At 52.4% G+C, this 24,954-nt stretch overlaps 1 protein-coding gene across 1 annotated transcript; it reads left to right on the top strand.

The window, feature by feature from the left end:
* The first annotated feature begins 1,302 nt into the window (after nt 1-1,302).
* ERO1A (endoplasmic reticulum oxidoreductase 1 alpha) lies at nt 1,303-22,501 on the top strand. Its single transcript, XM_086462017.1, has 16 exons — nt 1,303-1,413; nt 8,270-8,389; nt 10,230-10,313; nt 12,312-12,350; nt 12,798-12,874; nt 12,968-13,041; nt 13,511-13,631; nt 14,383-14,420; nt 15,629-15,640; nt 16,689-16,715; nt 16,894-16,986; nt 18,785-19,031; nt 19,897-19,966; nt 20,325-20,411; nt 20,914-21,047; nt 22,092-22,501. The coding sequence occupies exons 1-16, from the start codon at nt 1,303-1,305 to the stop codon at nt 22,150-22,152; spliced, it is 1,395 nt and encodes a 464-aa protein (XP_086318143.1). The 3' UTR covers nt 22,153-22,501.
* Nucleotides 22,502-24,954: the final 2,453 nt, after the last annotated feature.

Here is a 24,954-nt window from a genome sequence, read left to right as displayed (position 1 = left end):
AAAATGTGCTGTGCCAGAGATGAGGCTGAGAACCGTTACCAAGAAGGATCCATCAGCATCGATGGAGCCAAGAAGAGGTGGAGATGCAGAGAAGGAGCAAGGGGTGCTATTTGGCATAAAAAGGGGCTCCTCAGCACCCGAACTTTGGAAGCTTCCCCCACCAAGGATCACGGCGATCGACAGGACCGGCAGGACGCTGCCTGGAACCTGAGACCATCGGGATGCCTTGGACCTGCAGTGGTAGCTATCGATCTCTTTTCACTTTACTGTCCCCTTTCCTTTTGACGTGTGGAAAATGGCCTCCACAATCGATAAGACTGTGGAGCAGGTCTGTTTATTCAGCGCTGGGCAGCACGGGGGGCAGCCCCACCAAAGTCGTGCGTGCCCCAACGCGGCAACTTGTCCTCTGATTTATACAGTCAAGTGTTCCATAGACATAAGGTTTCCCAACGCGCCTATACCTATGTACGACCCGTCCCCGCTTCGTATTAAAATTAGTCCCAAGAAGTCATTTCCATCAACTTCTCCCGTCTGCGCTTGCGCAGTGCCTCCATGTGGTGGTCGTCGGGGGTCGTGAAGATGAAGGCTGATGGCTCCTCTTCGTCACCGCTGGTAACCCCTTGTCCTTGCGCAGACTCACTTGCTCCTCGGCTCTCGCCCAAACTTCAGAGTGGGTTTCAGCCGGTCCTTAGGACAGGTTCATAATTCTTCTTGGGGACTGTCTGCTGTAGGGGGCCACAGGACTTGTTGCTTCAGCTCATCTGTACAATGGCTAACAGAAACGTTAAGCAGCATCTGTTAATTCGATCCCCTGGACTGTACAGCGATCTAGGTAATCATTAAGCAGCGCCTTATCTACTAAGATTCCCTTAACTCCTTTCACTTTCACCCTCTTTCCCCATCGCACACCGCTTCACGGGCAAACTGTTAGATTTCAGCAAACTCCTTTGGCCTCCTCGCCTTAATTTCGCACTTTCAGATCCCAGCGAACGAGCCCTCACGACGCCCCCGAGCGGACCGCGACACCACCTCCCGGCAGGGCCGCCCCGTCCCGTCCCGACGTGAGTCACGGCGGCTGAGGCCGTAGGGGCGGCTCCGCTGGGCCATCGCCTTCCCGGCCAGGACCCGGATGCCGTTCCCGTAGCGGGCCGGGCCGGGCCGGGCCGGGCCGGGCTGCGTGCGGCGCGCCGCGTAGCCGCCGGCGGCCGCGCCCCCCCCTCCTCCCCCGCCCCGCGGCGAGGGGCGGTGCGCGGCGCGGAGCGGAGGGGCTTCTTCAGCCGGCGGCGGAGCCGGTGCGGCGCGATGGCGGCGGGCAGCGGGTTGCTGCGGTTCTCCGCTCTGCTGCTGCTGCTGCAGCCGGTGGTGGTGACCCGAGGGTCTGCCGGTGCGGCGGAGCGACGCTGCTTCTGCCAGGTGGGCTGGGACGGGGGGCGGCGGCGGCGGCGGTGGTGGTGGTGGTGGTGGTGGTGGTGGTCTCTGCGTGGGGCTGGGGGCTCCTGCCCCTCGGGAGTCGGGGGTGCGGACCCTCCCGTGAGCACCGCTGGGTGCCGCAGCGCTTCGGCTCCTCTCTGAGCATCGGGGAGGCTGCTGGGAGGTGCCTGGAGGAAGGGGGCTCGGAAGGTGGCTTCTATCCCCCCCCACGAGCAGCCCTGCCTCTCGCTTTTTTGGCTGTATTCTCTGCCTGCTCCTGGCAGGAAAGGTAGGTTAGTCCTTCCCTGACTACCCAGGTGTCCCTCTGGGGTGTTACTACAGTGTCTGGGAGCTGCCTCATCCCCTCTCCTGCCTTGCTGTTCCCCCCAACTCCACTGTCCAGGAGAGAGTGTGGCTGCTGCAGGCTCACCCTCCCCTACCCTGCCGTGCCCAGGGCTGAGCTACCCTCACCCTCCCCTACCCTGCCGTGCCCAGGGGTGAGCTGGGCTGCTCTGCTCGTTAGAGCTCTCCCAGGGCCCGGTGCACTCGGTGCACCTTCTATCGATGTACAGTAGTAATGAGAGAACTGGGTACAGTCAGCCAAGAGATGAGGAGCTGGATTTGGGGGAATGGTTGCTCCGCAGTTTCCTTTTGACTTAACTTTGTGCCAGCACGTTTGCAAGATCAAGGTGCAAAGATGGTACAATGTATTTAGTGCTTTGTTTTTGTTGCCCTTTAAAAAAGGAAGCTGTTGGAAAGCCTGCTCTTGCTGTGTTAAAACTCTAGTGCTTAACTATGAATTAGAAATTGAGAGGGGGGAAAGAAAAACAAATGCAATTGTGCGTTTGGCTTTGCCTTCTGGGTGGCTCTTGACACTGGAGTTTTGAGTGGAAATGGTAAATACAAGCTATGCCAATAAAGAGTTGAAAAGCACGCATTTTGGTTCTGTATCTCCGTAGGGTTTTTGCTTGAGTGCTTCCAGCTTAGCAGTGAAGTTTGTTTCCTAAAGATTGAAGTCCGAGTCGGGCATGTGGTATGGGACAAGGAGCCCTAACCCCTAAATGAATTAGCAGTCTGGTGTAGATGGCTTGCAGACTTTTTTTCTTTGGGTAGGAGGAACTGGCGTTGTGCTCTGTACGCTGTTGGTTTGTTGCAAATGCCTTGGTTTAGTTCTCGGTACAAGTGTGCAGGTTCAAGATTCTCCCAGACTTCATTGCCTTTGGGAGAGCGTAGGTTAGGTAGGGCAGCATTTCTCAGCCTTTCTAACCACTTAACCTTTTAAAAACACGCCCGAGGGCTGCCTTATCTTTTCTGATGAGGCTGCTGATCATCTTGTGCAGAACTGGTCTAGTGGTTTTTATTTACCCCCGAATAACATATAGGGCAAGCCTTAAATGGTATGTATTACCCTCTGTTTATATACTTGAAGGCTTGGGTACAGCTCTTGGTTTCCTCCTGTGAACTACCTTGTGCTGTCTCGTGAGCTTGTCAGATGAGAAACCTTGATGTATGGTGAATGGAAGAGCTTTGACTAGTCCATCAGCCCGTGTCGGGGCAGTTGACAAGGGCTGCTCTTGAGAGCGCTTGCTCCAGCAGTCTTCCAAACGCTGACTTAAGCGGGCGGTAATTCTGGAATGGGCGTTGTGCTCTTGTCTGCCCGTACTGCTGACAGCAATGCCTCACCTGCTTTTGTTTTGACTGATATTTCAGCTCTTCGTTTACTTGGAGAGGTTGCTAACCAGTCCTGAAACTTCTAATAGAAACGTCCATCTGTTACTACAAACACTCAAGTTTCACACAGTGTTTCTGCTCTCCAATCTGTCTCCTTAGCGCTGAATAACATTTCGATATCAGCGTTCCCTCAAACTTTACAGGCAGCTCATTCCCCACCCAGGTAGTCCTGTTTGCTTTAATGCTTTAGTCAGCCATGAATCAATTCTCCGTATTCCCAGTAATTATTACTCATTTTCTCTCTATAGACAGATGGAGCTGCGTTAAGGATGTGCTGCAGGTGCTCAGCAGACTGGGATTTCGACTAGGTTTCTGGTCTGGCAGAGGGCTGGTTTCCTTCGCGGGGCGTTTCTGTGGCCAGTATGCTGTCATTAAGGGATGAGTCCGGGCACTGAGAGTTACCTCGTGGTTCCCTGAGCAGACTTTCAAGCTGCTCTCATGTTCTCATTGAATTGGTGTTCACCCAACAGCCTTCAGGGCAGGGATTCGTGCCTAGCACAGTTCCTGGTCTCTGTGGGGTGGCTCGAGAGGTGGTTTCCAAGTGCAGAGCAGCTTCAGATCTTTGTTAGCAGATGCTTGGAGGTGCCATCTGACAGCTCTTCAGCCTCTGTGGTTTAACCCCACCCTGAGGCTGCCATGTGAGACTTGCTTCGATGTGAGCTCTGGGAGCCCCAGGCCTTGTTTTCTGGGCAAAACAGGGGGCAGAAAGCACCTGGGCCACCACATAGTATCTGCTTCCAGGGCAGATACTGGGCATGGCTGCTACTTTTCCAAGCCACTTGCTCCAAGTGCTCTGGCAAGGATGAAAGGGAAACCCGGCTGGGCTGAGCGCCGCAGGCAGAGCCACAAATCACTTGCGCAGGGTGACTGCAAGGAAGGTTCGGCTGGGGCAGGAGGGAAAGCATCAGCTTGCCACCAGTCTGGGACTGGTGTGGCTTGTCTACAAGAGCAGGCGGCTGCCAGTGAAGGTGGCACAGGCTGAAAGCAACTCCTCAGCTGCTGTAGTATTCCCTTTCCTGTGCCCTGTTGTAGCTGCAAGACGCAGAAAAGAGGTTGCTTTCTTTCCTGCCCGGCTGTGCAGTAGGTGTTGGTGTATGGGTCGGGGACAGAGCCCGTAGCAAGAGAAGAAAGCCCTGAATCTGCCACCCAGGGGACATTTCTGTGACACTGGGGGAAGCAGAAAGAGGTGGAGAGAGACGGACCAGCAGTGCAGGGGAGAGCGGACTGACAGGAGCCTGGGATGGAGGTAAAGGAAGATGGAGCAAAGGCCAAACCCGAGGAATACGCAGAGTCCACGTGCGGTGGTGCCCCGTGTCCCGCGCACGAGGCGGGTACGTCGGTGTGAGGGGATGGAGGGCCAGCCCAGCGCCTTCCTCGGGCCTTACTCAGCAGCCGGAGCTGCTCGCGTCGGGTCTGTCCCAGCGGCTCCGTTGCATCTCTTCTCACTGGGCAAACCCAGCCCTGCCCCTCGGTCTCATGCCAGGCTCTCACACCCCTGTTGGTGCATCAAAACCCATCGCTGCCCCTCGGCTCGGTGATTCACCGATGCCAGCGAGCACACGGTACGTGTTTGGGACTGGATCGGTTTGTGTTTCATCTTAAACAACTGCTCTAATTATTACAGGCTGAAGATGTAGATAAGTATTTATATGGAGGGAAAGTGTTCTAAGGCACCACCCGTTGCAGGGTGTGTTTGACACATCCTAAAGCTCAACTGCTCTGACAGCAGGAATTGAAGTCCAAAACAAGTGAGTCTCTGGCTGCATGCAGGGCTGAAAGAAACAGGTTCTGGGGTGGCAGGTGGCCACGGAGCAAAAGGGAACTTCTGGGATGAAGACCACACCCTGCCGAGTGGTCTGATGCTTCCCACTTCCCCGTGTCTTAAAGCAGGTCAGAGCTGTTTGGTGGTAGCATTGCTGGGGCGTAGATCTTGGTCTCTGAGGAGACTTGGCTCTCGGTGCTGTCTTCTCTACTCCTTTGGCTGTGAACTTTGGTAGGTTGGGCACACACAGGCGGTGTCCCCAGGCCTGGCTGAGCTTGCTTTCTCAGCAACCTGGTGGCTTAGGAGGTGGAGCAGGAAGGTGAGCAGGCCAGCGATACCTCGTTGGCCACGTGCAGGCTGGGGAAATGACCTATTTTTGCACAGACTGACCAAAATCCTTGGAGGAAGGAGTTTTCCTTCTGACTTAAGCAGAGCTCCAGTTTTCCCCAGCACCTCCCCTCTGCCTGTGCTACCCCCACAGGCATGTTCTTGGTGGCCTTGTGGCTGATCTTCCCACCAGTGCTCCTCTAAACGCAGCAGTGGATATTTTGAGATCCCCAAAGCACGACCCTCGTCTGCTCCTGAGCATTGTGGGTTCAGTGCTTCACCCTGGATTATTTTCAGGATGATGTTTTGCCAGGTTGGTTCTGGCTTGAATTGGTCACTAGATGTTGTGAAGACAGGCCCGGAGCAAATCCTGCGTGCTGTTTTGGTTCAAGGCTAGCTGGGTGCTCTGATGTTACCTCTCACAGGGACATTGTTCCCTTGGAGTGACGTGTTTGTCTAGCAGGGACACGGAGAGCAACCAAAGATTATCCACAAATCATGTTGTAGGCCACTTTTAGACCCAATTTATAGGCTGCCTGCCTCAAAAGATGCCAAGTTTCCAGAAAATAAAAAAATGTGGTTGGTTGGTTTTTTGCTGTGGTTTGTGTGTTGTTTGGGTTGGGTTGGGTTTTTTTTTTTTTGTAATTTTGAAAGAGCCTTTAAATTGGGTAACTGGATTAGGAAATTGCTGCTGTGTTTTGGTTTTTTTTTTTTTTTACAGGGGTGATTCAGGCTAGTGGAAAGCCTAATTGCTCTGCTGTTAATCTTCATTACCATGCAAAATGCCTGACAGCATCCAGTACGTGCGCGAGGATGAGGCAGTGGGCTTCAATGTGAACACTAGAAACAGAAGTGAGCCTCCAAATCACGGTGCCTTAACAAAAATGATGTGCTCAAGCAGAGCAGGGCAGTCTGGCACGCTCTGATAGATTTCCCTTCACTCCCCCTTAGATCAGTGTGACCAAGTCCAAAAACATCAAAGCCCTTTTGAGGAAAAAGCTCTTTTCAAAATACCGATTCCCGCTATGGAGCAGTTGGGGTCTGGAGTCTGGATTCCTTCCCACCCTGTCCAGGGTGGCAGGGAGAAACTTGCACTTGCCTTTAAGGTGCTCTATGCTTAATCCAGGCTATTTTCTTCCCCCCACTCCCCCATTTCACATGACTCTGAGGGCAAGTGCTCCGTTTCTGCCTTCCTTCTGGGAAGGAGGGCAGGGAGCTTCATTTCCACAGCAGTAATTATAATGGTTTTATTGCAGTTGATGTGTAGCTCTTGCTGAATTATCTGAGGGCTCTCTGGAAATGCGTCAAGGCGGGTGACTCGTGTTTCTCACATGGCTTTCTCTTTTCTCTCTGTACATAATATATTTTGCCCTAATTGCAAAGGCTGGAGTAGGACCTTTGGATTCAAGGAGGTTTTTTTCTTGAGGCTCGTGGGATTTTACTCCCTTTCCTGGGTTTGACTGCTGCTGAGGTGCCTGTGACTTTGCCTTTCTTGCAAGAGGGCCGATACCTGTTCTGTTTGTTGTCCCACCAATCTTTAGGCTGATTGAGTGCTTTAAAAGTAAGAAAAGAAGAGGCTCACTCAATGCAACCCAGTGTCTTCTTAGGTCTTGTGCATCCCCCATCTCTTCCTGGCCTCCCCTGGGGAGCTTGTAGGCCACCACTCAGCAGTGAGCTCTGTCACACATCACAGGGGCTGCCTGTGTCGATGTTTCCCAGCTTATTCTGCTTGTCTCTGCTTCCAGCTTGCTTGTGCACAGAGAGAAGGCAGAGATTGGACATGACCCCCTAGAACAGTAGCGTGGGGTACGTCGGTTCTGGGCTGTCTGCTACCAGGACTTTGTAGGCTTTCTGGGACAGAAGTGGCAAGAGGGTTTCTTATCACACACTGTGGCAAACATCCCACCTTTGCTTCATAAATTAACAATATCGATTTAAAACAACTGCCTGATCTTAAACCCCTGCTTTTATCTGATACTTGGGAATGGCAGCTTGCCACTTGTTGCGTTGCTACGTCAACGTCCAGGAAAAATCCCTGGCAGGCTGTTGAGAGTAAATGAGTAGTAATACTTTATTTTGGCCAGGGTGATTTCCCCAAGTACTCCTCAGGGGGTGTGGGGGAAGCAAAACTACTTCTGTGTTGTGCAACTTTGTCATCCAGACAGTAATCTACGTGTCAGAAAGCCATAGCTGAATTTGTGCTACACGGTTGTATGGTGTTTTTTTTTTTCTTCAGGGCTTGCACACAGCTTGTTCAGGATGATGCAAGAAGTATTGGCTTTCCACCTCGGACTTAGAACAAATGTTTTCTTGCCAAATGGCCCTCTGGGGCGAGGAGGGAGACTATCACAGTTGCTGTGGTTCTGATTAAATCAAACAAATGGCCGCAGCGCAGTTGCTGAACAACAAGGACTTTCTTTGAGCGCTGTGATCTTCAGCGACATTATTGTTGCCTAACTTGTCCCTTGTGCAAACGCCAGCTCTCGCCCTGTGTGCCGTCCTCCAGGAGGGACAGGCTGAGGCTGAACTTCAACAGGAGCCTGAGGTGGTGTGTGCAGCTGCCAGCTGGTCCAGCAGCCGATATCCAGCGTCTTGCTGGATTTGGCCCCGACGGAAACATCTGTGGTCTGTGTAACTGTGTCTGACGTGTGGACAAGGGCTGTCTGTGTGTGACACAGTCTAGTTGAACACGTTTGTCACCTCTGCTTTTTTAGAGATGGAAGTGTCTGTCTGATGCCTATTACTCAGACATCAGCGAATTCTGATATGTCAATGTGTGTTAGAGGAAAAGTGTTCCCAAACAAAACCACCTGTCCCCAAGCAACAAGCACAGGACTCATCTTGAAGGGTGCCTCAAAAGAAATTCCCTGCCAGTTCAGCAGAGCCAGGTTTAATGTTGTTTACTGAACTAGTTGATTCACTGGTAAAAGGAAAGAAAATCGTGAATTGTTTTATTGTCTGCAGTATTTAAAAAGTACTAGCTAAGTTGTTCATATTAATTTTGGTTTTGTTTGTTTGGTTTTTTTTTTAATCCAACAGGTTACTGGTCATTTAGATGACTGCACTTGTGATGTAGAAACCATTGATGCCTTCAACAACTACAAGCTTTTTCCTAGACTGAAAGAACTTCTGGAAAGTGACTATTTTAGATACTATAAGGTAATTTTCCCCTACAAGGATTGTATTCTTGCGTTAACTTTGTATGCTGCTGCTTTTTTTTTTTTTTTTTTTAAAAATCTTCCTTGAAGTTATTGCTGGTCTGTTTAAAATCAGGTACCCCCTTTTTAATACTGATTTTTAACAATGCTGTCAGTAAGTGTGACTCTTCTGCTGTCAGGAGAATCTTAATGTGATCAAACACACTTCTGAAATAAATTGTACTACTTTTAAAGGTAGAGAATAAATAGTTCCAGTTGGAAGGGACCTACAGTGATCATCTAGCCCAGCTGCCCGAGCGCTTCAGGGCTGACCAAAAGTTAAAGCATGTTCTTCCAAACCCTTCTATGACTCTATTATTAAGGGCATTGTCCAGATGCCTCCAAAACGCTGACAGGCATTGACCATCTCTCCAGGAAACCAGTTCCAGTGTTTGACCACCCTCTTGGTGAAGAAATGCTTCATTTCCTACTACTTTCTTCTGTATTCTTCCTTCTGAAGAACTCATGCAGTTAACCAACAAAATGGCTTATTTTGTTGAGCTGTGGCTCAAACATGTTGATGACGGGAGATCCTCATTGCATAACAAGAGTATTCCTGGCATCTCCCCATTGTCGTGGAAAGCCCAGCCCAGTTACAGACCTTCGGGTGAACTGACAGCTCTTGCTGCCAGACCATCGTCATTAGACGGATTCTGCTCCCCTTCAGGGAGAGGGCACGTACATGACTGAGTGTGGGGTTTGTTTGGGTGGGCTTGGGTTATGGGGCGGTATTTTACCTGCTATGTACAGATACTGCACAGCCACTGTGGCCTGATTGTTGCCACAGACAAAACAAGTATTTAATCTTCTGTAAGAACAGGTTAAAACATTCCCAGCTTCACCCTGCAAACTAGAACAGGCCCATATATAAAGGGGTAGAGCTCCTTTTCCCTGTTCCCCCCCTCTACCAAAACAACAAAATCTGGTTAAATGTTGTTTTGAGAGAATGATACTTGATACCAACTCGTGGAAAAGAAAGACTAAGATTTGTTAAAGAAGCTGATGTCCTTTCCCCTTCCAGTGTTGGGATTTGTAACAGAAATACTAAGATTAGTCTGAAATGATGCATGAATGGAAATGTCTGTGTGTGAAAGCACCAGAAGAAACAGCAAGGCTTAAAAGACCAACTGGTACTGATAACGAGGACATGAGCGATGGCAATCAATCTGGTAAACCCCAAGGAGTTACTTGATCCTGTCAGGCCCTTGCACACCGACAAGTCCAGAACACGGATGACTTGGCAGCAGAAGACCTGCGCTCTGGCTGCAGGAGGATGGCTGCAAGGCGCCAGCACATCCTCTCCCTGCTTCCCTAACAGGGAGGCAGGCCATAGTCCTAAGATGCCCAAATCAAGGAAACCGTATCAACGGGGCACAAACTTTCCCTAAAATTCACAGGGAATGAAGCGAGTGATATTCCACGGCCAAAGATTGCCCCGGAGTAACTGTTGGCTCCTCAAGGGTCCAAACCACCTGGCCAAAGCCCAGTTTGCTGTTGCTCAACCAGAGCCTCGGGATGCAATTAGGAATTGGTGGCCTGTGTGTCCTGGCGCCTGTGCTGCCACTAAGGGTCCTGGCCAGGCTGCACACGCCTTGTACGAGGGACAAGGGAATGAGTGTGATCACCTTTAGGATAAATAACACTGTCTGGTTCCGCTCTCGCTGCACTCAACCTTGCACTAAGTTTTGTTATTGTAAGTCTTGCCCTAAGGCGCTGAAGGTGTGTGTTGGTAAAGCGTGGGGTGGAAGGTAGGCTTGGCTGCGTGGAGGAAAACGTGTGATGGGCTAATGTGGTATTTGTAGGTAAACCTGAAGAAACCGTGCCCTTTTTGGAATGACAGCAGTCACTGTGGAATAAGAGACTGTGCCGTAAAGCCCTGCCCATCTGTAAGTACCAAATCCATTCTTTTACCTCTTTTCTATCCTTGGCTTTTGCAGGCCAAGAGGAAGGAGCCGGGAAGCGGCTGGCTTTCTCCTTAGTGTAACTATAGCAAAACTGTGGCTCTGATGGCGCTTTTGTAGGTGCAGCAATACTAGTATCCACGAGAGAGGCCAAAAAGCTACATTCTGAAAGGTTAAAGAAAGGCTAGGCTTTTCATAGCTGGCCCTCCCTGAACGGCCAAAAACTTGTCCTGGTCCCTCTTCTATTTTTGGTGTTGGTGAGATGGTTTTTTGGGCAGATCCGCTGTTGTTGTGGGTTGAACTTCTGGATGTTGTTGAAGTGCCTCTTGCATTAATTGCCAGGGTATTCGCCCCGTTGGCCCGTGAGCTGCACCGTGGGTTTGCAGTTTTGGCTGACAGATCTGACGAGGCCCTTTCCAGCCCTGTCTCCTTTTGTGAAATGGCTCTTTCAGAATCCTCTGTTTCCCAGCACAAAAGCAAACGCTCTCGTCCCTGTAGCTTGGACAAAAGGGTTTTGTTCGCTGAGCTAAAAGAAGACATCTCGACTGCAGGTGTCTGCCTGAAAAGAAGGGGAAGAGAAAGCGAAGTGAAGCAGGACTTGGTTGCTGGGTTGGTAGAAGCGATGAAAATACCACCCAGCCTGGCTTTGTGGGGTGGCAGCTGGCAAGAGACCGTCGCTCACTCTCGTTCCTGGGCCTCTCGAGCAGGCAGTGTGAGCGCTGTGGTGCGCAGGGGTATGCCGTGCCGGCGGTGCCGTGGGTGTTCTCGGTGAGAGAGGCCTCCTGACCCTGCTTGTGTGTGGGTTTTTTTTTTTCTGACTCAGTGGTTTATGTTCAGGTATGATGTACAGAATGCTGCAGGGGGGCAGGTGTCTGTCCCCCTCACCTGGCAACTGTGGTAACCTGACGTAGGGTGGCTGTTGGCTGAAAAAAATATCTAAGGTGATACAACACCTTGAAACAGTCTGGTAGGGGGGGGTGTGGGCATCACTTGTTGTTTAAAACCCGATATCTGTGTTAAATCCATTTCTCTTCTCAGCTACTACCCTACCCCTCAAACAATCCTTTGCTTCCTCAGCCTTCAAAAAGCACCGATTTTGGACCTGAAATGGAACGATGATTTCTTTTTTCCTCAAAATAACCCTTTTTTTTAATGCTTTTTTTCCTAAAAAGGATCTTTCTGGTAATGAGTATGACCAATGTGAAGGGCTAACGTTACAATTGCGTTAGTAGTAGCTAGAAGTTGTTCTTAATTTAAGAACTGGCTGTGTCGCTGCTGGTTTTAATTACTTTGATTTGGGTCCGTTTCATTCTGAACGCAACAAAAATAACTCTTATTCATGACTTAATTTTTCTCTTCCTGTGCTGCTTGCCATCGTAGTGTTTGCTCCTGCGGCGCAGAAGTGGTTTTATCGCCTTCCTACTGCTGGAGGAAATGGAAGCTGAGGAGAATTTGGGGCCTGATTGTTTTGCGCTCGGGTTGTGCGGGGCTGGCAAGCCTGACGTTCCGTGGTGGCGGGGTGAAAGGGAAGGTTTTGCACGACGTGTGTCAGGGAGATGCAATATCTGAGGAGGTGCCTGGGCTCCTGCCAGGAGCACCGGCATCCCTGAGAGACAGGGTGCCAGTCATCAGCCGACCAGGGGCAACTCCAGCTCCTCTGAAGTTTGTATCGGCTTCCCCAACCTCAGGCTTGGGTAAGCAAAACATAACCTGAGGTAGCAGCTGTGGAAGGCCCCTGACCTTCTGAGAAGTGGAGTCTTGTGAAAAATCAAAATAAACCACCAAGAATATCGCTTATAGTCTGCGGAGGAGCCAGGAATTGGATGTGTTGTAAGCTGAGCGGAGTGCTTTGGTTATTTTTGGCCTTCTAGAAGCTGTGGTAACCTTCCTGATCTTTCTCAGAGCTCGGGCTGGGAGGCCTCATCAGCCCCACGAGTAGCACATGCTCGATTTTTTTTTTTTTTTTTTTTTTTTCTCTTTCAGGACGAGGTCCCCAATGGAATCAGATCTGGGAGTTACAAGGTAGGTGTGTCTGTGTGTGCAAAATGATGAAGCTTATAGGACCAGTTCTGTGTCGCTGCAGCTGATAAAAGCTGCCTTCGTGGGCGGTGTTTGTTGGGATGCACTCTATGGCTCGATTTTTTTTACCCTCTTCAAGTGTTTGGCATGTTGTAGAGCCTTTGAGGTGCTTGTCCTGAGGTCAGGTCTGCCCCTCGGCTCACGCAGAGCAGTTTAGCAGGCTCCTCCAAGAGCAGGTACCGTCGGGCGCAAAATGCTCCGTGAGTCCCTGCAACAACCCTCACAATTGCCTAAACCTCTGGAGATCTGCAGGCATCCTGTGGAAACACGGGGTGGGATGAATCACAAAAGTGTTTCTGATGCTGAAACTGGTCAGTGGCTGAATTATAACAGCGGGAAAAACTGCTTTTTAATCCTGTTCTCTCCCCACCCCTTTGCTTTTCAACCCAGTATTCGGAAGAAGCCAATAACCTCGCTGAAGAATGCGAAGAAGCCAAGAGACTTGGAGCTGTTGATGGCTCTTTGAGGTTTGACTTCTTTTTCCACAATCCTTACTTCTCTTGAAGGAAACCTAGTATGAGAGCTCTCTCTGATTAGTCTTTTTCCCACTTCCTTTGCAGCAAGGAAACCCAGCAGGCAGTGATCCAGTGGACACGGCACGACGACTCTTCGGACAGCTTCTGCGAAGCTGATGGTATAAGGACCTGTTAGAGCTGACAAGTCTTATAGTGGGATTTGAAGCGCCTCTGCAGAGCTTTCAGGCCAACATGTAACACTTCAGCCAGCCTGGAGCATATATAGCATTTCTTTTTTCCACCCTGCTGCCCTCAGTATTTTGAAAATAATAGGATGCAAATATTTCTGACAAAGCTTCACTGCTGGCCACGGGCTTGTCGTGTTTAGTGGCTTGGATGGAGCACGCCCAGAGTTTGCTTGGCCATCGGTGGCCTTGTGCTCCAGCAGCTCTGAAGGCCAGAGAGCTTTGTCCCGCTGCCATGGGTTGATGTGTAGCAAATACTGCACACCCGCCTCTCTGGAGAGGGCTGAGCTGGTCTCTCTGCTGGCAAGGCTGCTCGGTAGGCGAAGGGGTGGCCGGATCAGCCTTGGAAGGTGTCATTTTCCTTCAGAAGCTTTTGTCACTGACCCAGCACTCTGCTTTGCAGACATCTATTCTCCTGATGCCGAGTATGTGGATTTACTCCTGAATCCTGAACGCTACACTGGCTACAAAGGACCGGATGCCTGGAAAATTTGGAACAGTATTTATGAAGAAAACTGCTTCAAGTAGGTGCTTGGGGAGACAAGTTCCACAAGCCTCCAGGTGCTGATTTCTGCAGAGGGGCTGCATGTGCTTTAACTGCTCCGTTACTCCTCATCCTCCTGTCTTTGCTGCTGTGCTTGTGCAGGGTGGGCTGTCAGAGGAGAGGGGGGGGGACACACAAGCCCCGTGGCTGCCCTGTGAGCCCCCCTTGGCTGTTCTTTGGGCCACGGCCTGCCCCGGTGCCGGCCCCTGACGCAAGCCCTGCGGTGCGGCGTGACAGCAGCCTGGCAGGGGGTGCGCATCCCTGGTGGGCTGCAGCCCTGGGCACCCAGTCCTGTCCTCCCTGGCCGTCGTACGGGGGAGGGGAGCTCTCTCCCCAGTCTGTGGGCCTATTTGAACTCTGCTGCGGGTACCCCTGGGGCTGACACCGTACTGGTGGGCACTGGGCTGTGGTCTTGTGATCTCTCTAGGGGCTTCCTCCCCATTCCTACTAGTGTATCATATCGCACCAAGGTGGTGGGATAATGTTAATAGTACCTCTGTGGACACGTGGGTCTTTGTAGCTGTTCTTTCTAAAGAAAGAAGGAAAAAAAGCCACATTTTCTCTACCCCTTTCGTGCCTGAGCAAGCCTAAAGCGCAGAAGGGGACCTAAGAACTCCTTAGGCTGTTTCACTGCAGAGAAGTACTTCTGCTGTGCTGTGCTTCTGCGCAGCAAGGAGACAGTCACTTATTTACACACCTTATTTAAATGATTATTTTTTTTTTCCTCTTAGGCCTCAGAGTGTAAAAAGACCTTTGGCATCTGGTAGAGGTGAGTCATTTATTTATCTCGTGAAGTGGTTTAGTTGTGGACTGATCCCAGCTCCAGGAACAGTAAATGCTCTCGGAGCTGTTTCTCCTGAATGACAAACATGTTGTAGCTCTTGATCAGGCGTACAATTTTATGGCTAACGCAAGGGCACGTGGAAGTGTGGCTTGCTAGCGTCCGTCATGGAGAAAGGAAGTCTGATCCTCCACTCCTGGAAAAAGTGGGAGCTTTGGAGGGACCGGGAGCAGGTCCGAACCCTGAGCTCTTCCCGGGTCCCTGGTTTCTGTGCTCAGCGGTGCCCAAGCACCGGTGATGGACTGAAATCAGAACCTGGGGAATCCTCTGTGGAAACCACCCAGTAAGAGAAACTCTGAGGCTAGGCAGTGTAAATGAAAGCAGGGAAGGGGTTTGGAAACACAAGAGCTTCTTGCCCAAGGCTGCTAAGAGACCCCCATCCTGCCCGGACACCTAGACCATCATCAGCCTCACTCCCTGTTCGTTTGACGTGACCCCTGCTCCTGCAGGACCCTCTGGGGTGATCTCTCGATCCTCCCTAAGCTGTGGAGGTGCTTTCCCCCCTCCTTTGACCCTTGTGCAAAGGAGTGGCGCTTCAGGAGCAGCGCTGGGGAAGGAAAAGTACAATGTCCTTTAAAATACCAGCGCTTCCCTTGCCCTCCTCTGTTTAGGGCAAGATCAGAATGAAATAACACAGGTACGGGGAGGGGAGAGGGAAGGACTGCTGTCCTGCGGATGAGGAAGCAGGAGGACATGAAAATAGAGGATCTTCTACCTGCCAGGGCTGTTGCAAGCGACTAATAAACTGCAGGAAGCAGGGATGGGGTCTTGGAGCGTCCTGTCGGAGGCCGTACAAGAGATCTCTGACAGAGAGAGACATTTGTGTCCCTTGTTTTCTGGTCGCTGCTTCAGCTGTGAGGTGGTTTGGCTTCCTCTGCAAATACTGATCCCTCCTGCGTTGGTCAGGGAGCATTGCTGGTCTGGTTTGTCCGCTGCTGCAGTTCGAGATGATGTTTTCCGCGTTCAGAACACCTCTAAGCCCCCCTGGAGCGGCTCGTTCTCTTGTCAGAGCAGGCTAACAGAGCAATCTTGATGCTTGTGCTTTGGAGTTTAATTTTGGCCATGTGTAACATTTTTTTTTTATCTCCTCTTTTCTCTCCCTCCACCACTTGTGCTTCTTTTTTTTTTTCCATCAGGAGACGATGGAGGTGAGTGGCACTCTGTTTGTTTTCACTGATAACGGGAACAAATGTGGCGTCTTTATCATTCTGTCACGAGCGGTGCCGTTAGATAATGCACCTGGTTGGCAAAAATCATTAGTCAGGCAAAATCAGAAGTTGTCTTGAACTTCTGCTGTGCTCAGGGCCCTGTGGAGAGATCCCTCTGAGCTCCCTGCCCCCAAGGCCAGCCCATCCTTCTGTGGGGGCCTTAAAAAGCACCAGCAGTTTGGGTATTTTTTTTTTTTTTTTTAGAAGTACAAGTCCCGTTTGAAGATCGAGTCAGTGAAGTGACACAAGCCTTCAGGAACAGGGCTTGCATTGTTTGGGGTGGGGGGTTTTTTCAGTGCTTGTTATTGCTGAGAAAGCAGCTCTCAGGCTGGAGCTTTGAGGAGACTCGTAGTCCCAACAGCCTCTGTCTGCTGGTGGGAGCTGGGTGCCCGGCTCCCTTAGGCCCTGCAGGGCTCACCTCTGGGTGCCCTGGAGCTCTTCACCCTCTGCAGCACTGGGCCTGTGTGTATGACATGTCTTGGCCTCCAGATGGTCTCCAAATCCCTGTTTGTGTTCTCCAGATTGCTGGGGGTACTGTGAAACGCTGCCTTGTGTGATTGTACGCCCTTGGCTGCGCTGTTTTGGTTTATTTATTAAGAAAAATACCTGTCCCCCCGCCCCAATCCTGGCCAGAATTGATCCGTGGTCCTTGTTTCCCCTTACGCTGGGCCGTTCTGCGGCGCTTCTGCCCCGCCACCAGCCCTGGCTGAGATGGTGGGGTGCTCAGCTGCTGCCCCGCTGACGTATGGGTCAGAAACGTGGGGAGGAAAACGATTCCCATGCTCCTCCAACGCTCCTTTCCCCGCTTCTGTAAACTGGAGTGGGCCGAGGCCCTCTGGGGGCTGCCCTCAGAGGGGGTTTCAGGGCATCAGGTTTGGGCTTTTTGGGGTTTTTTCCCATCTGCATAAAACATGACGTGGTGCATTAAAGCCCTCCTGGTGCTGTGAGGCGTCTCAAACTGATGTGCTCCTGTCCCTTTTCTTTCCAGGGCACACGTTTTACAAGTGGCTGAAAGGTAATCCTTTTCCTGAGCTTGGCTGCTCTTCCTGGGATGAACACAAAACGGTCAGGGTGGGGGTGGGTGGGAGGTACTGGCCACCCTCAGGTGGGATTAGGTTTCTGTCTGACGGCCGGGAGAGGGGAAAATTCAACGTCTGCTTTCGGTATCTTCAAGTGCCTCTTTCGTTTTTCAGGTGTCTGCGTAGAAAAACGAGCTTTCTACAAACTCATCTCCGGGCTCCACGCAAGCATCAACATCCACTTGAGCGCCAGGTACCTTTTACAAGGTAAATGCCACTTTCCGCCTTGGCCAGTCCCAACTTGTCGCTTCTGTGGCTCCGCTAAACGGAGCCGGAGCCTGTTCCAGCAGGGGTCAAGGCCCGCTTCTGCGCTCTTCCCTTCCCTCCCTCAGCCCCCAGGTTGTGTAACAGAAGTAGGAATGTGGTTCCCACATGCCTTCGGGTCTGAAAATGGCTGGACTGTGCTCTGTACCAGGACTTCCAGCACTTTTTCCTTCTGTTCTTCCTCCAAGGTTATCCTGGAGTAGGTTTCTAACTGCGTGTCGAGGCTTTCAGTTTAGCAATAACCTCGCTTAGGCTGTGAAACGCTTAGCTGGGCTTTCCCGAGACCCTGGCCCCATTTCCACGTGCTGTTTCCATTCCCTTCGCGTGCCTTTGCCCTGCCTGAGGAACGGAAATTCCAACCCTGGGGTTGAAAATGGAAGGTGGTGTGAAAACACGCGTTGTGTGGCCGAGGGCCGCGGCACGCCGCTCGTGCGGCGCGGGATGCGCCTTCTGACCGACTTCCCGAAGGATTTAGTTGTGGTAGTTTGGGGTGGTACCTGTGGGCCAAGCCTCCCCCCTTTACTCTGCTACCACGTCCAAAAATCGAGCAGAGATTTAGAGAGAGCTGTTGGAGTTTGGATCAGTGGTTTAGGTTGAACCAAGAAATTATATTGAAGTCTCTACAGCCCACGCAGGCCTCGCCTTGCTGTGAGTTAGACTGGGTTAGCGCCGGGAGACAGAATAACAGGAGAATCGGCAAAGGCACGAGACGAGTTGGGACTGCAGAGAGGATTGGGGAAAAGAGGCTACAGGCTGCTGAGTCAGCATCTCTGGCGTGTGTGCCAAGGGCTGGGCTCTGGCGGCGAGGGGCTGCGGAAGGTGATCTCGGCCCCGAGGAGGTGTTCCTTGGCACGGCTTGGGTCCACGCAGGGATCCCCCTCTGTGGTCGCCTTGCGGAGAGCCTACCTCTGCTCAGGGATGGGGGAGTCCTTTCCTGCTGGGCTGGTTATCCCTTGGGGAGTGAGGAGACAAAGCTGCTCCCATTTTATTTTCATTTTTATACCTCAGCTCGGTAGGGCTGTTTGTATTTTTCTCTCCGTACTTGGTGTAATCTGAAGCGCACGGTGGGGTGAGCAAACAGAAAGACTCTTTGTGAAACCTGGGGGCTTGATAAGGGAAAAGAGAGGTCGGTCTCCTCCACTCCTCAGCTGCTTTTGCCCTCCGTTGCATTTCCACCCCGGAAGGAGCTCTCTAAAGATGTCCCCGCTCACTAGGGAGCCTCCCACCCTCTGGCCCCCACGCTGCCTGTGCAGGCGCTCAGACCGAAGCCGAGGCCTCTTCTGAATCCTGCAGCAAGGCGGTGGCTTTTGTGAGCGGGAGTGAAGGAGCGAAGGGACCTTCGCGGCCCGCCTGGTCCCTCCACCTGCAGGCCAACGTTGAGTTATCGCCAACGTATGGAGAGCTGCTCTCGGCAACAAACGGCTCAAGTGACAAACTCTTCAACTGATTTAATTCCCTTCGAAACAGGCAGCCTCCATCTTCAGCTTTCGCTTGCAAGGCTGTGTTTTAAACCAACGGGCGAAGCTCTGCAGGAGTCCTGCGTTTCTTGGGGTGGGAGTTGGGTTAAAAGCGTGCCCTCTCGAACAACCTGCGGTTAGTGAAAGGGCTGCGAGCGTTGTGAAGCTTGGACCTCCCTGGTTAGAGTCACCATTGAGCTTGAGGCGGTGGGAGGAGGTGACCACAACTCTGCCTCTCCCCCTCACGTCTTCGGTTTGGGCTTTTCTTTTTCTCGCTCTTTCAGATACGTGGTCAGAGAAGAAATGGGGCCCCAACGTTACAGAGTTCCAGCAGAGATTTGATGAAGTCCTCACCAGCGGGGAAGGTCCCAGAAGACTCAAGAACCTGTATTTTCTCTACCTGATAGAGCTGCGGGCCCTGTCCAAAGCGCTGCCGTTCTTCGAGCGCCCGCTTTTCCAGCTCTACACGGGGAACCGGAGTCACGACGCGGAAATAAAAACCCAAGTGCTGGAAATTCTCCGTCTGGCCAAGTAATTACGTTCGGTGCCCGGGGAGAACGGCTCTTCCGACCCCGGCACCTCTGAGCCTCCTTAACCTTTCCCTTAACGCGCCCGTGAAAGGCAGGTTCTGGGTTGGTTCTTGCAGCGGGATGGTGTGATTTGCGCGGGAGCGCTGCGGGGAGGACACCGGTGTCTGGGTTCAGGCTGGATTTTGGTGGGCATGGTGGTGTCGGGTTGATGGTTGGACTCAATGATCTGAGAGGTCTTTTCCAACCTTCCTGATTCCGTGATTCTGACTGCAAACCGGGGTGGTCGGGTTTAACAATCCAGGCTGCCCTCTGGGTTTAGCAGCGTTGAATTAAGAACTGCCTCTGTGCCAGCCCTGAAACTGGCTCCCTGTTTGGCTCGTCTGTGGGATTCCAGTCCTGGCTTTGTGCTTTGGACTAGGAAAAAAATATCCTGAACACGTTGGTAACAGAGGTTTGGGCTGTTGGACAGAGTCTGGAGTAAGAGGAATGGAAGATACCCATTTCCATCCGTTTCTGGTATCTCCTGATGCGATTGATGTTTGAATTTAGCTTGTCCTACCCCTGTGCCTTCAGTGCTTATGTCTGTTAAAACAGACTCCAATTGCTTAGAAACCGTAGAGCTGTCGCTGAAAACGTCTCCAAGGTGAGATGCCAGCTCCCATGGGAAGCCTCCAAGGGATCCAAGAAACAAGCAGCTTGCGCTTCAAACGCACCCAGAGCCGTCCAGTGTCCAACAGCCATCAGGGCCACTCGCACACCTGACCGGATCCTTCTGTGGGTCTGGATTTCAGCCGTCACAAACAAGCTGTGGAGAGAGAAAACGCTTTTTTTTTTCCTTTTTTTTTCTTTTTTCCATTCTATTTCAGGACTTTCCCACTGCATTTCGATGAAAACTCACTGTTTGCAGGCAATAAAAAGGAAGCTGCTAAACTAAAGGTAACTGGCCAGCGCTTCCCTTTGGGGCATTTGCTGCCTAAAGGGTATTTTTAGGGGTGTCTGGGGTAACACTAGGTCTGAAAGGGACCCCAGTACGCTCGAGGTACTGGGTCAGGTATTTCCAGTTCATTTTGTGAGTGGTTTGGGTACTTGTGGGTAACGACAGACCGTCGGGTGTGCCTTGAGGGGGGGGCGGGGAATCGCTGCTGAAGCCCCCACTTCAGGAGCTGTTTCCCTAACTCTATCCCACTGAATGTAGCCTGGAGTCCCGGATTAGCGTTGCTGGATTTGGATTAACACAGGGAAGAAGTCCTCCTTAGTGCGTAACCGCGACCCACTTGACTGTCTTTTCCCCCAGGAGGAATTCAGGCTGCACTTCAAGAATATTTCCAAGATAATGGACTGTGTTGGCTGCTTCAAATGTCGCCTGTGGGGGAAGCTGCAGGTGAGCTTTGTCGGCAGCTGGGGACGTGTCTGGAAGCGCCTCGTCTGGGGCGCAGATGCGGTTTAGATACCGGTCAGCTCTAGGTACAGATCAGGGCCACTCGAGTCGTTCCCTCGCCCAGGCAGCAGGACTTACTGGGCCCAGCAGCAGCTGCCTCTTGCCTCTGCGACTGAAAACGGGGTTAACCCGCTGCGGCCGCTCCCCGGGCGAGCGGAGGGGGCGCAGAGCTGAGGGGTGGGCGAGATCTGCCCCGAATTGTACACGTGGCCAAACCGAGACGGGAGCCTCCGCTGGGTATCTCCGCCGTCCCAGTGATGCTGAATAACCAGAGCTCTGCTCTGCCCCCTTCTCCGAGCTGTGTTAAGCGAAATCCAAGTTCTTGCTCTGTTGAGATGACGTCACCGGGGAATCCTCGCAAAGGTGGAGGGGGGAGGTGAAGTTCAACTCGTGAGTCAGGCCCTGGATGTCTCCCCGCTGTTCAGTGATGTGGTTTGTGATGCAGACGCAGGGCTTGGGCACAGCGCTGAAGATTCTCTTCTCTGAAAACCTGATACAAAATATACCTGCAAGCGGCCCTTCCTACGGCTTCCAGCTGACCAGACAAGAAATCGTTGCCTTATTTAATGCTTTTGGAAGGTTAGTTTGAGACTTTGTCCCTCTCCTTTTACCCAAGCTGCTGTGTTACCTCCCATTTAAGCTTCAACAGTCGGTTCTTGTTGGCAATACTGGTGTTAACTCCTGCTCTGATCCTAGTGTCTCCCAAAGAGGCTCTCAAATATCAGATGGCGTTAATTTGGAGAGCAACAGTCGGGGCAATTTAACAGCTTCTTCGTACTCTACGTTCCTGTAAGGGATTCCAGGAAGCGTTTGTACTAAGATATGAAGAATTTGGTGACTTTTTTTTTAGGAAACTGTGCGACTCCGAGCATATTGTCCCCAGACAAGGGTTGCTGTTCTTATTCTGTGCTCGCTCGAGAGCCGCTCGCTTCCGCCAATTCGTTCCCAGCTCTGGGAACAGCAGGAATCCACCCGTCCAGCCCTCGTGGAGAGCTGGAGGAGGAGGTTTTGGCAGAAAAGGGCGGTAACGAGGCCTTGAGGCGAGCGAGGAGATCGCCAGGCCCCTGCTCACACGTTACACCTTGGGGGTGTGGACAGACCTGGAGTTTTATGGCAAATGGGTTTTCCAAAGGATTCGGGTTTGTCCTGGCGGGGCCGGGCCGACCTCTCCTCGATGGGCCGTGTCCCCCGAGCCCCATCCGGCATCTTCACTGATGCTCCAAGGGGCACAAAACTCATTTGGCAAGAAAAAAAAAAGGAGGTGGGGGATTCTGGAAAAAAAAAACCCTCAGAAGAAATAAGCACAGAGACCCTGCGCCCTGCCTGCGCAGCTGGTACTATTATGGTCTGTTTCTTGACCTCTAGTTAGTGGGTTTGTCTGCTCACCGCCGAGGTCTCTGGAACAACCTGCTCCACGGCGGTTCTCGGTGTTTGCTGTAAAAAGAGGGAAATCAGGGAAGGGCCTGCTTGTCACCAGAACCGAACTGAGCTGAAATCCTAAATTCTCTCTTCCTAAGAGCTCCTTGAAGCTTTCCTTGATAGCAGTCCCTTTTTCTTGAGTCTTAAGTAAGGCACGATGCACACGTTGCTCTAACGCTTCCCTCTGGCTTTCCTTGCACGCAGGATTTCCACAAGCGTTAGAGAGCTGGAAAACTTCAGGCACATCTTGCGCGCTCTGCGGTGAATTCAGCGGAGGAAGAGGGACTTAAGGTTCTACTGCTCGCCTGTTCTGGGTTCTCTCAGCAGGGACAAACACTGCTCTTCTGTCACGTTCCCACCTGCTCCGCAGGGAGCGACCTCTTCCTCACACTCCCACCTGCTCCAAGGGGGCGTCCTCTTCCCAGCTGATTGTCTGTAACCTGCTGATGGCCAATATTTTGTACAAGGGGAAAAAAGCTACTTATTTGTATAAAAGTGGGGACTATAAAGTTTATTTTGTATATTGGAAGATCATTCTGATCAACTCCTTTACAGAGGGCTGTATGACAGCGGTGGATGAGACCCCTCTCTTTGCCTTCGCCAGCTGAAGGCAGGGCAAGAACTGTGCTACGGAATAAATCGGGGGGAAAACTCCTTGTCTGCTGCGTGATTCCATCTATCCATGACTCTCTGCTGCGTAAAAAAGCCTCCAAGGGCTCGGAGGAGGCTCCCGGGCTCCGGAGGTGCTGCTCTATAAGCTGCCTTCCTCTTCCTGGTGAAGTTCTCCCAGGCCCTGAGGCTGTTCCTGGGGGTCTCTGCCACAGCGGCCCTGGGGTGCTGACGGCGCCTTGTGGCCTTCAGCCTTGTTGAAGGCAGGGGCAGACCCTCCTCCTCCTTGCCCTCTGGCCAGCCTGGGGCCTCCACAGGGGCTGGAACCCCTGGGGAGCAATGGGGCCGGTGCCCTGCTGCCCTGTGAGGAGCAAGAGGGCGCCTTGCGAGGGGGGGCGCTGGGTTTTGGGGGTCTGGGGGGGTGGGTATGCCAGGAGGCCGAGGCAACCAGCGGGCAAGCGCTGGGTCCCGTTGGCTTTCCTGCCCCTGGCAGCCCGTTAGAGAGGGTTTGTCCTCTTTTTGGGATCAGCTCAGGGCTAAAAAGGGAAAGGACGTACCCGCTCCCCAGAGGCGGCGCGGAGCTGCTCGGGGGCTGGAGTTGAATTTTGCTGCTCCAAGGACGAGCAGCTGGGGCAGTAGGACAGAGAGCTGCTGTGGTGAAGCAGGGGGGGGTCCCTGCAGCCCCCCATCTGGCACAGCACAGTGAGACACCCCAGCGGGGCTCCGCAGGGCGAGAACCAGCCCCCGTTCCACCCTCGGCCTTCGCCATGGGGGCACAGGACAGGCTGACGGGTGGTCAGCGCCGCCAGAGACCAGTGACACACCCCACCCAGCCTGGCCCGGGGCTCCAAAAGGGGGTGCAGTGGCCCCAGCAGCCACCCTGAGCCCCCTAGAACACGCTGGGGGGGGTGTGTGCAGGTGCTGCTGCGCAGGAGGATGCAGCGTGTGCACCAGCTGAGCTGCTGTTTGTTGCAGCGAGCTCAAGGCCACGCAGATAAACCTCGTGCGAGGAACTAAGAGGAGCACCGGGTTCCTGAGCTGGGGGGGGGGGGGGGGTCCAGCTCCTCCCCAGCTCTGCCCCGAAGAATCTCCAGCCCTGCCCTGGGAACTGCCGGGAGGGAGCAGGGGGGTGCAGAGAACGTGGTGTGAGCACGTCAAGCTGGGGACGGGGGGGAAGCACTGCAGCCCTCTGGGCCCCAGCCACCCCCCAAAACCGGCGGAGGGTAAAGCACCCTGGGAGGGCAGGGGGCAGGAAAGTTGCTCTGCCCTCCCCAGCCCCAAAAACGAAGCTGCAGGACCCCCTCCCAAAACCCACCTCTGGGTGCTCTGCGCCCAACGGGATTTAAGCGCGGAGAGGGATGCGTGGGGCTGCCGCAGCCACCGAGCTACGCTGGTCCAGCTCGGCCCTCGGAGCCCCCCCGAGAAGTCACCAGCCACCTCTGGGCTGGCTCAGCCAAGCAGGACCCCGGCTGAGGCTGGCTCACACCGAGAGCAAACCGCAGCCAGGCCTCGGGCAAGCTGGCACAGAACCGCTTTTTTTTATTATTATTATTATTTTTAATATTTTTTTTTTTTTTATTTCAACATAGTAGTGCTTGGTTACAGTTTAGTGAAGAACAAATAGGTACATTCATTGGCCACAGCTTCCTGTCGCAGCCAGCTGCTGCCTGACTGCAAAGCCAAAACACTGTTAAACCATACCAAAAAAAAAAAAAAAAAAAAAGTTTAATGAAAGGCAACTATGCATTAAAAAAGTCATTGTACTTCTCAGCTATAAATTACTTCAGTAAAACACGGGACCGGCCCCAGCAGGAGCAGTCAGAGTTTGGAAATTAACGGCCGTCCGTACAAATGAGTAAAACCAAAACACTTTTGCCAGTCACTCACGAGTACATCAGCAACGAGACTCACTGCCCCGACCTGCCATCCTGCTGCCGGGAAGAGCGTATGGTTGGTGTGTGCTTCAGTGCAATATGAACGATGAGCCTGTAGCCCTTTAATTTTTTCATTATTATTATTATTATTTTTTTTGCACTACACTCCTTTCCCTCCGAAGAAAAAAAAACTTAAAGTGCTCCTAGTGCTTTGGAATTTAAGCAAGAACAGGGGCCACTAGCGTCACTTACTGTCTTTGGTGACTTATGGGAGAAGAAAGAAGGGCAACGCCCCGAGCCCAGGTCCTTCGTGAGCTTTGCCATAAGTCAAGCAGCGGTTGAGATGGAGCAATCTGGTTCCTCCACCCCCCGCAGCCGAGGGAAGGGGACGGGTCCCCTCCACCACGCACGGTGGAGCGGCCAGGAGAGCCACGGCAGAGCTCTCGGGTTCAAGTACTAGAGCAAGAGGGAGGTGCTGAAAGTTTCCTCTCAGAGCCTTCTCCAAAAAGAAGCAAGGCTTGCTCCTTTTTGTTCTCTTTTTTTTTTTTCTTCTTTTTTCCTCCTTTTTTTTGTTTTGGGCCAGC

Source organism: Leptosomus discolor, chromosome 3 (assembly GCF_034619465.1).
Source record: "Leptosomus discolor isolate bLepDis1 chromosome 3, bLepDis1.hap2, whole genome shotgun sequence".
Classification (NCBI taxonomy): Eukaryota; Metazoa; Chordata; class Aves; order Leptosomiformes; family Leptosomidae; genus Leptosomus; species Leptosomus discolor.
Note: the sequence above shows the minus strand (reverse complement) of the source record. Positions and strands in the feature narration are given on the sequence as shown.